Below are 14137 nucleotides of genomic sequence, written 5' to 3'. Positions count from 1 at the left end.
AAAAGTCGAATCAACATCGTCGTTTCTCGAACATTCCAAAATTCATATGCTCCTATCACCTTCTCTTGTTGTGAATCTTCCGTCAAATTTTTAGTCAAATGACATTATATATTTATTATAGCTTATGAATATTCACTATATATTATTAATTATATAATATATATTTATAGAAATACTATTAGATAATTAATTGTTACATATCTTAACGTGGATGACTATTTGAGATATGGCCAAAAGATAAAAGAAATTCTCCAAAGACGTGTCAATACTGTTTGAGTTAGATCAATAGGTTTCTCTTTTTCATACAACTAATTCTAGTCAATACGTTTCCTTTTCCATACAACAAATATAGTCAAATGTATAATTTATCAAAGACGTGTTTTGAAACAGCTATACACTAAACGATAACAGTCAAGCTTACAACTAATTTTATAAACAAAGAAGTCTAGATATTTTGAAACGGAATAAACTTATAAATTTTACAGAAATTGAGAAAAAAATTGCAGTACTGAAAACAATAACTTACATGTTATCCATAGGGGCGATAATGTGATCGTACGGAGCAGTCAGACTTGAAAACAGTAAGATAGCTGCAAAATATAAACGTAAGTGAATGACAAAACGATACTGCTTGTGTCTGTTACAAAAAAGAAATCCTGCTCTCACGTCTGACTGTTTGTTACAAAAAAGATAGTTGCAGGGTGATTTTTCTTATGAGACAAGAATATGTTTCTTATGAGTTACCTTTGAAGAAATACTGCTCGTGTCTGTTACAAAAAAGAAATACTGCTCGTGATTAGAAGGTAGTTGCAGGGTGATTTTTCTTAAAAAGCTGCATGTTTGTTTGGTTGTGTTTTACGCTAGTTGTTGTAAACAATTTATATAGAGAAACTTGTTGAAATCTTTGAGATGAGAAAATGATACCATTTAAAAATAGATTTGATATTCAGAGAATCTAGGTAAACAAACTCTGTTTTGTTACCATCGTTTAAAGCTCAACCGTAATCTGTGGAGAATATTTTGAAAGAAACAGAAACTTGGTTCCTATCAGTTAAAGCTCAACGGCTTTGATTTTCCTTTGCTAGATTTTGTTGCTTGATCTCAGCAACCTCTTTGATTATTTCCTCAACTCTATCAAAATAAACAAAACCATTATGTTTTCATTTGATTATTTCCTCAACTATATCAAAATAAACGAAACATTATGTTTTCAGAGAATGGTTCACGTCAAACAAACAACAAAGTTATATTTTAAGTTTAATCAATAAGATCAAAGATTAGTCCATGAGAGAACATGCCTTTTATCTCCTAAACCTCCTTCATTATCATCATTACCGTCAATGATCCTATTTTTGTTCCATTTCAAAACGAATACAAGTAGAGCCGTAGAGGTCTCTTTATCAACAAAGGACAAAACCTCAGATAAGAACATAGCAGAGAAAAAGATGTATCAAGATCAACGACATGCCGTTGGGTGCTCCTCCTCCTCAGTACTTCCCAATATTGTTTAGATTATTTCTTCTTTCCTTCTTTAAATAACGTTGTCGTCTACTACAAAAATATCTCAGGCCAATGTATTGTCTGCATATTCGATTGCCTTTTGCTTCACCCTCTCCTCATCACCACCAGATTTCTCATATTCCAAAATCTTCTCGAATAAAAGCTGGGAATGGAAAGCACAAAGGACACCGTACTTTCTCCCTCCTGCCGCCTTCTTCTCTCCTCCTTCTTTCCTGGTCACAACCGGAGCAGTTTGCCGAAGACAGCTATGTACTTGGTCAAGACCATAAAGCCACCGTTTTTGTTGCCTTTGAACTCAGAAAAGGATCATAATTTGTGGCGAAGGAAGAATATTAAAAAAAAAAAGGAATGATGTGCAGGAAGGATTCGAAAGCCACGTAAAAAAGTTAGGATTTGTTTCCTCTTGTTTTTTATGGAAAAGTCTCATAAAATCTATCATAACTTATTTCTCATAAAATCTTTCGGCAGATTGAATAACATGGGAATTTAATTCTTTCCAAATTCTATTTGACAAATCCTAATCCAATAACAGTAGATTTTAATTCACTTTGTTCAATTCTCAATTGAATAACACTGGATTTCATGTCAGACTTAAATTCCATCAAACTCCATTAAACAACCAAATTCAATAACACCTCCTAAAAAACCTCCTATTTTCACAGTAATCTTCTCCAGAAAACTTTCTCTCCAATGTCTTCCAAATCCAGATCTTTAGCCGCCACGAGCGTCGAAGATCCACCACATAATAAAAAGATGAAGCAGACAGAACATACGTCGATATCGATCCTGTCACTTCCCGACGATCTGTTGATAAACTGCCTAGCCCGCGTCTCTAGACTGTACTATCACTTTCTCTCACGCGTCTCCAAACGTTTCCGATCCATCATTGCTTCACCGGAGCTTTACGCAACTCGCTCGCGCCTAAACCGTACCGAGAAGTGTATCTACCTTTACCTACGCTTCCCTTCTGATCCTAAAACTTATTGGCTCACTCTTAGCGGTCTACCTAGTCGTAACGTAGCCAACGGCTCGAGTGGCTATTACATGGAGCAAATCCCATGTCCGAACTCTTTGCGTCCCGCGCAGTCGTCGATGCTCGTATCCGTTGGATCTGATATCTACAAGATCGGCGGCGCTAATCATTTGCATGAATGCAAAATATGGAAGAGGAACTATTGTGTAAGTGTCTCTGTCCTAGACTGTCGCACTCACACGTGGCGCCAGGCTCCGAGCATGGGGATGGTGCGTAACGCGAATGCCATGTAGCCGGTGGATGCGATGAAGAGTACGTAAGTAAACCCAACTGGATCGAAGCGTTTGATCTGGAGACACAAACGTGGGGCCCTGTGACGAACCCTCGTATTTTTAGACTGTACGAGGAGGATAGAGTTAAGGGCTTTGAAGCCAAACTGTATCACTTGAAGGGAAGCTCTACATTTTTGGGGATGATGCTGCGGTGTATAATCCCGAGGAAGGTAAATGGTCAGAGTTAGGAAGGGAGATGTATGGTATGTTTCGGGTAGAAAGAGAGTGTCATTGCGTGATTGATGATGTCTTGTTCTTATGGGATAGATATAAAAGAGTGTTCAAATGGTATGACTCCAAGTCATATTCATGGAAGGATTTGATTGGTATTGAAGGGTTGCCTGAACTTTCGCCCGACCCTCAAGTCTGTCAAGTGGAGATGGTGGATCTTGGTGGGAAAATTGGGTTTTTGTGGGATCAGTATTTGTATACAGCGACCAATCAGGAGTGTAGGGTTTGGTGTGCGAAGATTACGCTTGAAAGACGCGATGGAGATGAGATGTGGGGGAAAGTTGAGTGGTTTGATTCTGTGCTTAGAACCCACCAGAGTTGTTCTTCGTTCCATGTTGTTTCTGCTTCTGTTTGATTTATTTACTCCTCATGAGAACATGGTTGGACGGTTATTATTGTGGGGGTAGTATCGTTTTTTTTTTTTTGAGTTCCTTTTCTCTTTTAGTATGGTTGTTTAATGTTTTCAGATCAATGCAATTTTCATTGTTTCACCATGGTTCTACTTGTAGTCTTGTTGACGGTCTAGCTTATTTTTGACAAAATACCGTAGAACATACTTTTGCCTGTGTTGCACAAAATAAAGGGCATGTACAGTTCTCTGAAGCTACTCGGGGTTTGGTTCCTTATCTTCGGTTTTAGAACAAACAAACCATATCCAAAAATCCCTTTTTAATTTCAATCCATGGACTTAATCAATACTGACGCACAGGCCGTGAGAGACTGGTCCTACTGCTACCCTGACACTGTTGACGAATTTTTGATCCCAAACCATCAAGAGACGAGAGAAGAAGTTTCCCATAGCAACGGTAAACTTACTGGTATTGTGAGACTCGTTATCGTATGTTAATCCAGCGAAGACGATTGTGTTCAACGATGCAAAGAACAAGAGAATAATCAAGGTTATCAACCGAACCGTGTACATTTTTTTTGGTTATTCTATACTCTAAGTTTGATCAGGGTTGTAATTTGTATATGTATATGTATATGTATATGTATTTATATGTTAGAACATGCACTAATGTTAGGTGGGTTATGTTGCTAATTTGGAACGTAGACAAAGAAAATTATTAATTTAGACACACTAAACGCGTTTATTACTGTAGAATATATGTTTTTTTACTGAAGATATTAGATTATGATATCAAAATAATCTGTTATCTTGACTCTTGAATTTTGTATGTAGTTGAACCGGTCCAACTTCATGATCCTCCTCTAAAGCATATAAATATAATACGTTTCTTGAGAATAAGTTGAAGTAGATGACCAAGACCAAAAAAAAAGTTATGTAACGAACGTAAAACAAACATTTAACCCGGAGTAAAAATTACAGAACTTTGGCTATTTATCTTTATAAACTAAAAGGCCATTCACATATAACCCATGAGCTAAGGTATTGATTATTTATCTTCACGCACAAGATAAGCGGACAGCTTTATTTACCGAGATATCCACAAGAAACCCTAGAAAGTTCTCATGTCTTCCAAATCCAGATCTTCAGCAGCCACGAGCCGCAAAGATCCACCGCATGATAAAAAGATGCCGGCGACAGAACCTATGTCGATATCTTTCTCGTCACTTCCTGACGATTTGCTCATAAACTGCTTAGCCCGAGTCTCTAGACTGTACTATCCAGCTCTCTCCTGTGTCACCAAAAATTTCCGATCCATAATTGCCTCACCGGAGATTTACCAAACCCGGTCGAGCCTAAACCGTACCGAGAAGTGTATCTATCTTTACCTAAGCTTCTGTCGTGATCCTGAAACATATTGGTTCACTATGAGACGTCGACCTAGTCGAAACATAGCTAACGAGTCAACTGGCTATTATATGGAGATGGTCCCATCTCCAAAATATTTGCATCCTGCGCAGTCTTCGACACTCGTAGCGGTTGGATCTGATGTCTACAAGATAGGTGGCGGTGATCATTCCACATGCAAACTCTCGAAGCGGAAGTGTTCTTATAGTTTCTCTGTCCTTGATTGTCGTACTCACACGTGGCGCCAGGCTCCTAGCATGGGGATAGAGCGGGACTCATCCTCCACAGCGACATTTTTTGATGGGAAGATATATGTAGCCGGAAGTTGTGATAAACGGTACGCCGGTTACCCCGACCGGGTCGAAGCGTTTGATTTAGAGAAACAAACTTGGGGCTTTGTGACGAACCCACGTGTTTTCGATAGGTACCATAAGTTTAAGGCAGCAAGAGAGTGTCATTGTGTGATAGACGATGTATTGTTCTTTTGGGAATCAGGAGCGTTCAAATGGTATGACTCTAAAACACGTCTATGTAAGGAAGTGAGTGATGTTAAAGGATTGCCTGATCTTCACGACCCTAAATTCTGTAAAATGGCAATGGTAGATCTTGGTGGAAAGATGGGGCTTTTGTGGAATACTAAGACCAGTCAGGAATGTAAGATCTGGTGTGCTGAGATTACGTTTGAAAGGCGGCATGGAGATGAGATGTGGGGGAAGGTTGAGTGGTTTGATTCTGTGCTTAGTACGCACGTGTCTTGTTCCTCGTTCTATGCTGTTTCTGCTTCTGTTTGATGTATTTTACTTTTCATGATAGCATGCTTGAACGATTATTATCGTGGGGGTACTTTCGTTTTGCTTTGAACTATGTGTTTTACCCGCACATGCGGACATAATCATTTTACTAATAGTTATTAATATATGTATTATAATTTAAACATCAGAACAACTTATTCTTAATTATTTTAATTTTCTTCGATTTTTATTTCGGTCTACGTCTCCCTAACACAAAAGAAAGTTATAAAAGTATGAGACTATAAGAGCATAATAACATATCAAATATTCTATACAATAAAATAAATTAAAAATGTGAATTTTTGGTCTCTTTTAATCTACTTTGTTTTTTTGTATCAGAAACATGTATTAAATTACCAAAAAAACACTAAAACACACAAAATCCAAGCATGAACAAAATAAATAAAAAATTAAATTTCGATGATAATTTAGAAGAATTAAAAACAAAAACGAATTGAGAAAATGGCAATATTTCATTGGTTTACTTGATCAATATATACATTGACTTATCTTAATATTTCATAAGTTAACTTTTAATAAAATAAAAATTAGATAATGATAGTTTTATTATTAAAGTTAAATTATGGTTAATTATATAATGATAAATCTAATTATTAATTAAAAATATATATATTTTAGCCGTTTCATAACATGATTACATATGTAACTCTCTAAACTTAATATCAAATCATATTTTCCTTATAGATTAAATAATAATTAAACATACACGAGAAATAACTACATAAGTAATTCAGAATATTTAATTCATAATTTCAAACTCCATGTAACAAAACCGACTTGCTCCTAGTCTTTCAAACTCAAAGAAAGAAAAAAATAGAATTCCAACTAAAAACAAATATCAAAAATACATAAATATATATGTCAAAAACTATAATCGAGACAATTTAGAATGAATGAGAAAAATAAAACTATAGAATTTTAATTGTAATTCCATTTTGAAAATTTGAAATACTTTTATATTATTTAAATTAATAAATTAATGATTTATGCCAAAAACTAATAAGAATCTCGTGAAAGTTAAAATAATTATAATCATATTCCAATTATAAATTTTGAAATATTTATATTATTCAAATTAATGAATTAATTAGAAAGTTTAAAATATTTATATTATCTAAATTAAGAAACTGATTATTTAATGTAAAAACTAATAAAAATATGACAAATCAACAAAATTAGTTAAAATCATGGAAAATGTGACAAATCAGCAAAATCACTTAATACATAATAGTATAGATACTTGCTTTTTGTGTGTGTGTGTGTGTGGGTTCTCCTTTCTCTTTTTATTGTATGATTAGGATGAATGATTGTTTCATATATTTTTTTAGCTCAATGCCATTGACACTATTTCACTTCTATCTCACATTATAAATCTGATATATGCGGGGAGAAAGGCAAGAACTGATGCTGTTCCTTTCATTATCATTTTCAGTTTTGACTCTAAGATTTTCTGGTTATCAAGCCATCATAGAACCAGTCCAACATTTCTCTTTTCTTTTATATATGTTTTTGGAGAAAAGACACTGGACTGGATTAAGAAAGTGCAAGAACCTGTTATATATGTCACTGAATAAAACACGCTGAAGAGTTGAATAACCTCAGTTTATCTATGCAAACACCGCATAGAATTGTCATATGTCAAGTAAATAGTCTTCTTTGCATCTTTTACGAACTCAATTAGTATTATGAACTTTCAATAGATGAGAGAAAGAAACACTTCCAATTGGGAGTAAAACAAAAATAATGCATGGGCTTCTAGTTCATAAAATAAAAAGCCCATCGCTGATATTGACATAATATAAGCGTGTAACATACGCAATTCGCACTATATTAACTGTCTTCTCCGCCCTAATTCATTTCATCGTCACAATTAACCCTCAAAATGTCGACCAGATCTTCCGCCGCAGTGAACGGCGACAAACCACCGCGTAAGAAGATGACGAAGCAGTCCCCGGAGATCTCCATTTTATCCCTTCCTTACGATTTGATATTGAATATCATAGCGCGCGTGTCTAGAATGTACTATCCAACTCTCTCCCTCGTCTCCAAAATGCTCCGATCCGTCGTTGCCTCACCGGAGCTTTACCAGACCCGCTCTCGCTTAAACCTCGCCGAGAGTTGCCTCTATCTGTGCTTACGCTACTATCGAGACCCCCCTCTTGACCCTAACCCACATTGGTTCGCTCTCTGCATGAAACCAAACCGAACCCTCACCGACCGTCTTTTCATCCCAGTCACGTCTCCCGATGTGCGCCATGAGCGATCTACGGGTCTAACATCTAAGGATGTTAGCATCGTAGCCGCTGGGTCTAACATCTACAAGATGGGCGGGTACACGCCCTCTTCTTCTGAAGTCTCGGTGCTTGATTGTCGGTTCAACACGTGGCACAGTGCTCCGATGATGCGAGTGAAGCGGAGCTCCCCTGCCGCGAGCTTAGTTGACGGGAAGATATACGTAGCAGGAGGGTGTGAAGATGTCAACTCCGAGAACTGGGTAGAGGTATTTGATCCAAAGACTCAAACGTGGGGAAGTGTGACCAATCCTGGCGCTGAGATACGCCCGTCAGGAGCTGAACTCGAGAGCTTTGGAATTGAAGGAAAATTGTACCTCTTTGGTCATAACCGTAAGTATGGGATTTACGATCCCAAGGAAGCTAGATGGAACCCGATGATAGAGTTGGGTATGGGTATGGATATGGATGTGGTTATGGGTATGGGTATGGATATGTATGAGGCTATGGATATGGAAATGGATATGAATGGTGTGGCTTCTGCAGTGTCCTATTTTCACTGCGTGATAGGAGACGTCTTGTTTCTTTGGAATGAAAGAGAGTTTAGATGGTATGACTTCAAGGCAAGTTCATGGAAGAAGTTGAATGGTGTTGAAGATTTGCCTGATTTTGATGGAGATTGTAAAATGGTGGATGTTGGTGGGAAGATGGCTGTCTTGTGGAAGGTTTTTGGACGTGGCGATGGACATGACGAAGAGAGATCTATTTGGTGTGCTGAGATTGCGCTTGAGAGGCGCGGAGACGACATGTGGGGGAAGGTGGAGTGGTTTGATGTCGTGCTCAAAACCCACGAGCAATGTGGCTTGTTCGATGCGGATATTCTTTCTGCTACTGTCTGATTGAAATGACTGCTAGCTGATGAGAACATGCTTGGACGGTGATGGAAGAATGAAGAATCATTCACTTGTGCTGGTGGTTTCGTTTTTGTTTTTGAGTATTTGCTTTCTTTGAGGTATCTCCCTTTGGTTGATATGCCACTCTAATGAATAATTGTTTCATGTTTTTTTTTTTTGAAAGCTTTCTTAATAATTGTTTCATGTTTTTTAGCATAATACGATTTTGCATTTGTTTCACAAGTAATGTGTTGATGATTTAGCTTTGCTAATTGTGGTGGCAATTGACCAACGCAAAGAACATTTATTTGTGTTTGCATAAAAAGGATACGCTTCAAACTACATTGACGAGAATAATGAGTGGTCAGAAAAATGGAGGTTTTGCTGTTTAAAGGTAAACCTATCTATATATTCATGTCTTGATCGATCCAAAAAAAATAGTCGTCTCTTTTCTTGACGTTGGTGAGAAAAGTAAAACAGTAATTAATACTAGATTATTAATTATCACGGAGCTACTAGAATGGGGTTACTTTTAGTGTGAAAGAATCTATAGTTCTATTATCATGAAGGGTCCTTTTCTCACTCAATGGAAGAAGTGTGACAAGATGCTCTCACTCGAAGGGAGTTCGGTCGTGTGGGTGAACAAAGAGATCTTTGTTTCTTTTTTGGTTTTGGGTCAAACTTTACTTCATTAACTTAAACGTTTAAAACTCCATTAGAGGAGGAGGCATTACAACATAGGAAGGCATCACAAGCCAAAGAATTTGCCATAGCATAAGCACAACAACAAGCAAAGTGAGCATATAAAGCAACAAAGGAAAAGATAGAGGATCGAATAGCCAGTAAGATCCGGTGAACATCGAATGACCAACTCTCTGAAAGAAGGTTAGTGAGTTCTTGACAATCTACCTTGTAGACAAGCTTAGAGATACCCGTTGATATGATCACAACCTGTGCAAACAAAAGGGTTAGACACTAGGCTATCAAAGCCCAAACTACTTCAGTTCAATGTAAGGAAGCAACTACTACCACATTTCTTTCCCAGCTGCCACGAATGGGGAGAAAATAGCAACACTGCATCCACTGTTACAACACAAACCAACGAAGAACTGTATACCACAGTAAGGGGTTGCTCCAAGGCTAGAGAATTACCATTGGAGACTTTGAGAGTAGTGACAACAGAGCCCAAACCACAAAGGAATAAAGCCGCAAAAATCGTGAAACTTTGACTACTTCTCAAACAGCATGACAAGTGAAAGAAACTTTGGACATTTACCAACACACAGTTGGTTTTCTACTTCCTAATGAATGACTCGATGATGAACTTGCAGAAAATTCTGTTATTATAAAATTCAAATGACTTATTTTCCCCCATCTTTTGGTCCAGTGGAAAAGATGACAAAGAAATCAAACAAACAGGTATTATTCAATCATATATATACTGTACACAGCAGTCAAAAACAAGCTCTTCTGATGGAACAAGAACACTTAAACTGACGAGATGTTGCGGGGGGGGAAACTTAACGGTCTCCAAATAGAAGCCATCCGGACACCCATTTTGTTTCTGTTTCCTTTAACTTGCGAAAGGCTTTGCTTGCTTGCGTTACAATCTTGAAAACACCTATTTCAGTTTCAAAGCTGGGCTTCAAGGCCCATTTATATTTTATTAAAAGGATTTTGATAATTATTTTCTAAATGAGCCCATAACTGATTGATCCCACACTGTTTTGTTTCTGTCTGAAAGTCTTGTAAGTGAAGTCAAACCCTGATTTGTGTTCTGTCTCTCTCTCTCTACTTCCGTCGTAGTAGAAGGTTGATTAACGGCGATTCTTTTGGTCTGGCTAATTCCGCCAATGTCGTCCCCGGTAAAGAAGAGGAAGACGATAAAGAAACCGTCGCTTAAGAAGAATAAAGAAACGCCGCCGCTTGTGCTCGGTCCCACGCCGGAATCGACCCCAAATCCTTCGCTTCCTGATGATCTGCTATTAAGCTGCTTTGCACGCGCCTCGAGACTGTACTACCCGACTCTCTCGCTCGTCTCCAAGAGCTTTGCATCTCTCTTTGCTTCACCGGAGCTTTACAAGACCCGATCCTCTTTAGGCCGCACCGAGAGCTGTCTCTATGTGTGTCTAAGCTTCCATCCTGACCCAACCCCTCGCTGGTTCACCCTCTGCCGGAAACCTGATCGAACCATGCCGCTGAAGAAGAAGCCACGTGGGTATGCTTTAGCTAAGCTCCCAACTCCTCCTTCTCGCTCTGCGCACTGGTCTGGTCTCGTGACAGTTGGTTCGGATATCTACAACATTGGCGGACCCATAGACGAAGCCAACGAGCCCTCCTCTAGCGTCTCAATCCTGGACTGTCGGTCAAACACGTGGCGCGACGGTCCAAGCATGTTGGTGGAGCGGGACTACCCACACGCCAATGTGATTGATGGAAAGATATACGTAGCCGGAGACTCTAACTCAACTTCTCCCGACTGGATGGAGGTTTACTACCCGAAAACACAAACTTGGGAGCTTGTGTCTAGCCCTGCTGCGGAGATGCGACTCCTATATGATACTATAAGTACAAGCGCAGGGATCGAGGGAAAAGTACACATTTTCGGATCCAGTAATGGTTTGGCTTACGATACGAGGGAAGGGCGATGGGAAAGTGCGGATATGGAGATGGATTCGGAATGGGTTTGTTATTCTTACTGTGTGGTTGAGAACGTGATTTACGTTTATAACAACGAAGAGTTCAAATGGTATGATTCTACGGTAAGACTCTGGAAAGTTTTGAAGGGTTTGAAAGGACTGCCTAAGTTCCCACGTTATACTGCTAGATTGGCGGATTTTGGTGGGAAGATGGCTGTTTTGTGGGGCAGGGGTGTGGCTTCCAGTGGCTATGTGGACAAGATTATTTGGTGCGCAGTGATTGCGCTTGAGAGGCGCAGCGATCAAGAGATTTGGGGTAAGGTCGAGTGGAAGGAACCAGTGCTTAAAGTCCCCAAGTCATGTAGCATTGACCATGCTCTTGCTGCTACTGTTTGATGACTTAGTTATGGGACCGACTTTGATTGTGATGAATCTTTAGTAATATCATTTTGCTGTATAATTTTCTGGCTCTTGTTAGCTGAATGCCTTAGGCATCATTTCACTTTGTGTAAACCTTTGAGGGCTTAGCTTATTTTGTGACCTATGAAATGCCTGGTTTTGTTGAATGTAATTTTCACGGGAAAAGTAGTAAAAATATGCATCATTTGATTGTAGTTTTCGTGCTAAACTGGCGTACACATAGTAGTTGGCTTTCTAGTTCTTGTTTGTTTAGAAAGCTCTGAACTTGCTCAAAGGCCTGATTATGAATATGATTGAGCAGTTAGAACTTTATCAAAACTAACAAACTGAAATGTACACAAGTGAGTAGGAACATAGAGGTTCTGAGACATACCTCAATGGCGATTTCAGTTGGTGTAAGATCTGAGACGCTTCTATACCCGAGCTTTGATGTAATATCTGAATAATTTGGAGTAAACTAGTCACAAAAATAGCCTGAGAGATTGTGGAAAGCTATAGAACATTGAAAATGAGAAGGACGGAGACTCTCACGCTTGCGTTAATGTATGCTTCACCACGTGCTTCCCAAATAGTTGAAAGACGGTTTAAAGCCTATGTGAAGTTCACAAATGATCAGAAACTCAGTTATCTATGCAAACACCGTATAGATTTGTATTATGTTTTTTTTTTCGACAGATTTGTATTATGTTTATGAACTCGATTAGTATTGTGGAACTTCAATGGATGAGATTAGGCTTGGGCATTCGGGTATCGGGTTTTTCGGATTTTCGGGTTTACGCTCTTAAGTCTCAAATTAAAATTTTATTAGTACGAACCAGATTCGGATAATAACACTTCGGGTTTGATTCAAAATTGTATTGCATCCTAAAACCCGTAAAGTAACCATACATCGTTTGGATTCGGGTTATATTCGGTTCGGATATAACCAAAGTAAAAAACAAAAATTTGAAACAAAACATAAAAAAAAAAATCTCTAAATTAAATAACAATTAATTTATCAGACATAAAATTGATAAAACAACAATAAAATGTTAAATCAAACATGAAAACAAACATCATTTGTAAACAATATGCATTACTTATAGAGAATAGACTTGTTATTTCAATGAGCAAATTATAAAGTATTTATTTATAACTAATTGTGTACTTAGAGTATTTATTAAAATTTTAATATATATTTGTATATATCATATCACCATAAATATTAAATTTTATAATTGAAACTGTACTTATATATATTTCAAAATATTTATATTGACTATTAATTTCTGATTTTTCGAGTTATCCGTTCGGGTTTGATTAATAACATTTCGGATTCGAATAATTTTTGGTACCATTCTATACGATCCGTTTGGGTATTTTAACATTTCGGATCGGATAACGCGTCAGATTTTTCGGTTCGGGTTCGGTTTGGTTCAGATTTCGGATTCCCCATGTCCAGGCCTAGAAGAGATAGAAAAACAATGCATAGGCTTTAGTTCATAAAATCAAAAGCCCATCACTGATATGCTTTTAAGCCCAAAAAGTTGGTTTTAAGTTTCCTCACGCCCAATACAAGCGCGTAAGTCACACTCACTTTATAAACCATCGTCTCCTTTCTGATTCATTTCATCACATTTCACCCTCAAAATGTCGTCGACAACCAGATCTTCCACCGCCATGAACGGCGACGAACCACCGCGTAAGATGATGACGAAACAGTCTCCGGAGATCTCGATTTTGTCTCTTCCTTACGATTTGCTACTGAATTGCCTAGCGCGCGTCTCTAGATTGTACTATCCAACTCTCTCCCTCGTCTCCCAAAAGTTCCGATCCGTCATCGCCTCGCCGGATCTTTACGAGACTCGCTCCCTCTTACACCGCACAGAGAGTTGCCTCTATCTGTGCTTACGCTATAATCGAGATTACCCTCGTAACCTTGACACATATTGGTTCGCTCTCTGCCGCAAACCAAACCGAACCGTAACCGACCGGTCAAGCGGCCATCTTTTCATCCCGGTCTCATCTCCCCAACTGCGTCCTGCACGATCTATGAGTCTCGTAGCCGTTGGGTCTAACATCTACAGGATCGGCGGGGACATGCCCTCTTCTTCTAGAGTCTCGGTACTTGATTGTCGGTTCAACACGTGGCACAGGGCTCCAAGGATGCGATTGAAGCGGAGCTCCCCCGCTGCGAGCTTAATTGATGGGAAGACCCCAGTTCCGTGAATTGGATTGAAGTATTTGATCCAAAGACCCGAACTTGGGGAAATGTGGCGAACCCTGGCACCGAGACACGCCCACGAGCTGAAGTCAGAAGCTTTGGAATTGGAGGAAAATTGTACATCCG

At 38.6% G+C, this 14137-nt stretch overlaps 3 protein-coding genes and 2 pseudogenes across 3 annotated transcripts; all 5 read left to right on the top strand.

The window, feature by feature from the left end:
• The first annotated feature begins 1657 nt into the window (after positions 1-1657).
• LOC106373796 lies at positions 1658-3452 on the top strand (annotated as a pseudogene).
• Positions 3453-4502: 1050 nt separating this feature from the next.
• Positions 4503-5694, top strand: LOC106373786 (F-box/kelch-repeat protein At4g39590). Its single transcript, XM_013813921.3, has one exon. The coding sequence runs from the start codon at positions 4531-4533 to the stop codon at positions 5602-5604; it is 1074 nt and encodes a 357-aa protein (XP_013669375.1). The 5' UTR covers positions 4503-4530; the 3' UTR covers positions 5605-5694.
• Positions 5695-7211: 1517 nt separating this feature from the next.
• On the top strand, positions 7212-9717 carry LOC106439049 (F-box/kelch-repeat protein At4g39590-like). Its single transcript, XM_013880394.3, has one exon. It carries the CDS (start codon positions 7508-7510, stop codon positions 8753-8755), a length of 1248 nt encoding a protein of 415 aa, XP_013735848.1. The 5' UTR covers positions 7212-7507; the 3' UTR covers positions 8756-9717.
• Positions 9718-10491: 774 nt separating this feature from the next.
• Positions 10492-12002, top strand: LOC106439057 (F-box/kelch-repeat protein At4g39550). Its single transcript, XM_013880406.3, has one exon. It carries the CDS (start codon positions 10603-10605, stop codon positions 11782-11784), a length of 1182 nt encoding a protein of 393 aa, XP_013735860.1. The 5' UTR covers positions 10492-10602; the 3' UTR covers positions 11785-12002.
• A 1371-nt stretch (positions 12003-13373) lies between these two features.
• LOC106439089 overlaps positions 13374-14137 on the top strand; it is a 1409-nt pseudogene continuing 645 nt past the window's right edge.

The sequence above is a fragment of the Brassica napus genome, chromosome C1 (genome assembly GCF_020379485.1).
Source record: "Brassica napus cultivar Da-Ae chromosome C1, Da-Ae, whole genome shotgun sequence".
In the NCBI taxonomy this organism is placed as follows: Eukaryota; Viridiplantae; Streptophyta; class Magnoliopsida; order Brassicales; family Brassicaceae; genus Brassica; species Brassica napus.
Note: the sequence above shows the minus strand (reverse complement) of the source record. Positions and strands in the feature narration are given on the sequence as shown.

What these genes read in the sequence shown, in the direction of transcription:
- LOC106439057 (XM_013880406.3), top strand. Translation starts at nt 10,603, where the DNA reads ATGTCGTCCCCGGTAAAGAAGAGGAAGACGATAAAGAAACCGTCGCTT.
- LOC106373786 (XM_013813921.3), top strand. Translation starts at nt 4,531, where the DNA reads ATGTCTTCCAAATCCAGATCTTCAGCAGCCACGAGCCGCAAAGATCCA.
- LOC106439049 (XM_013880394.3), top strand. Translation starts at nt 7,508, where the DNA reads ATGTCGACCAGATCTTCCGCCGCAGTGAACGGCGACAAACCACCGCGT.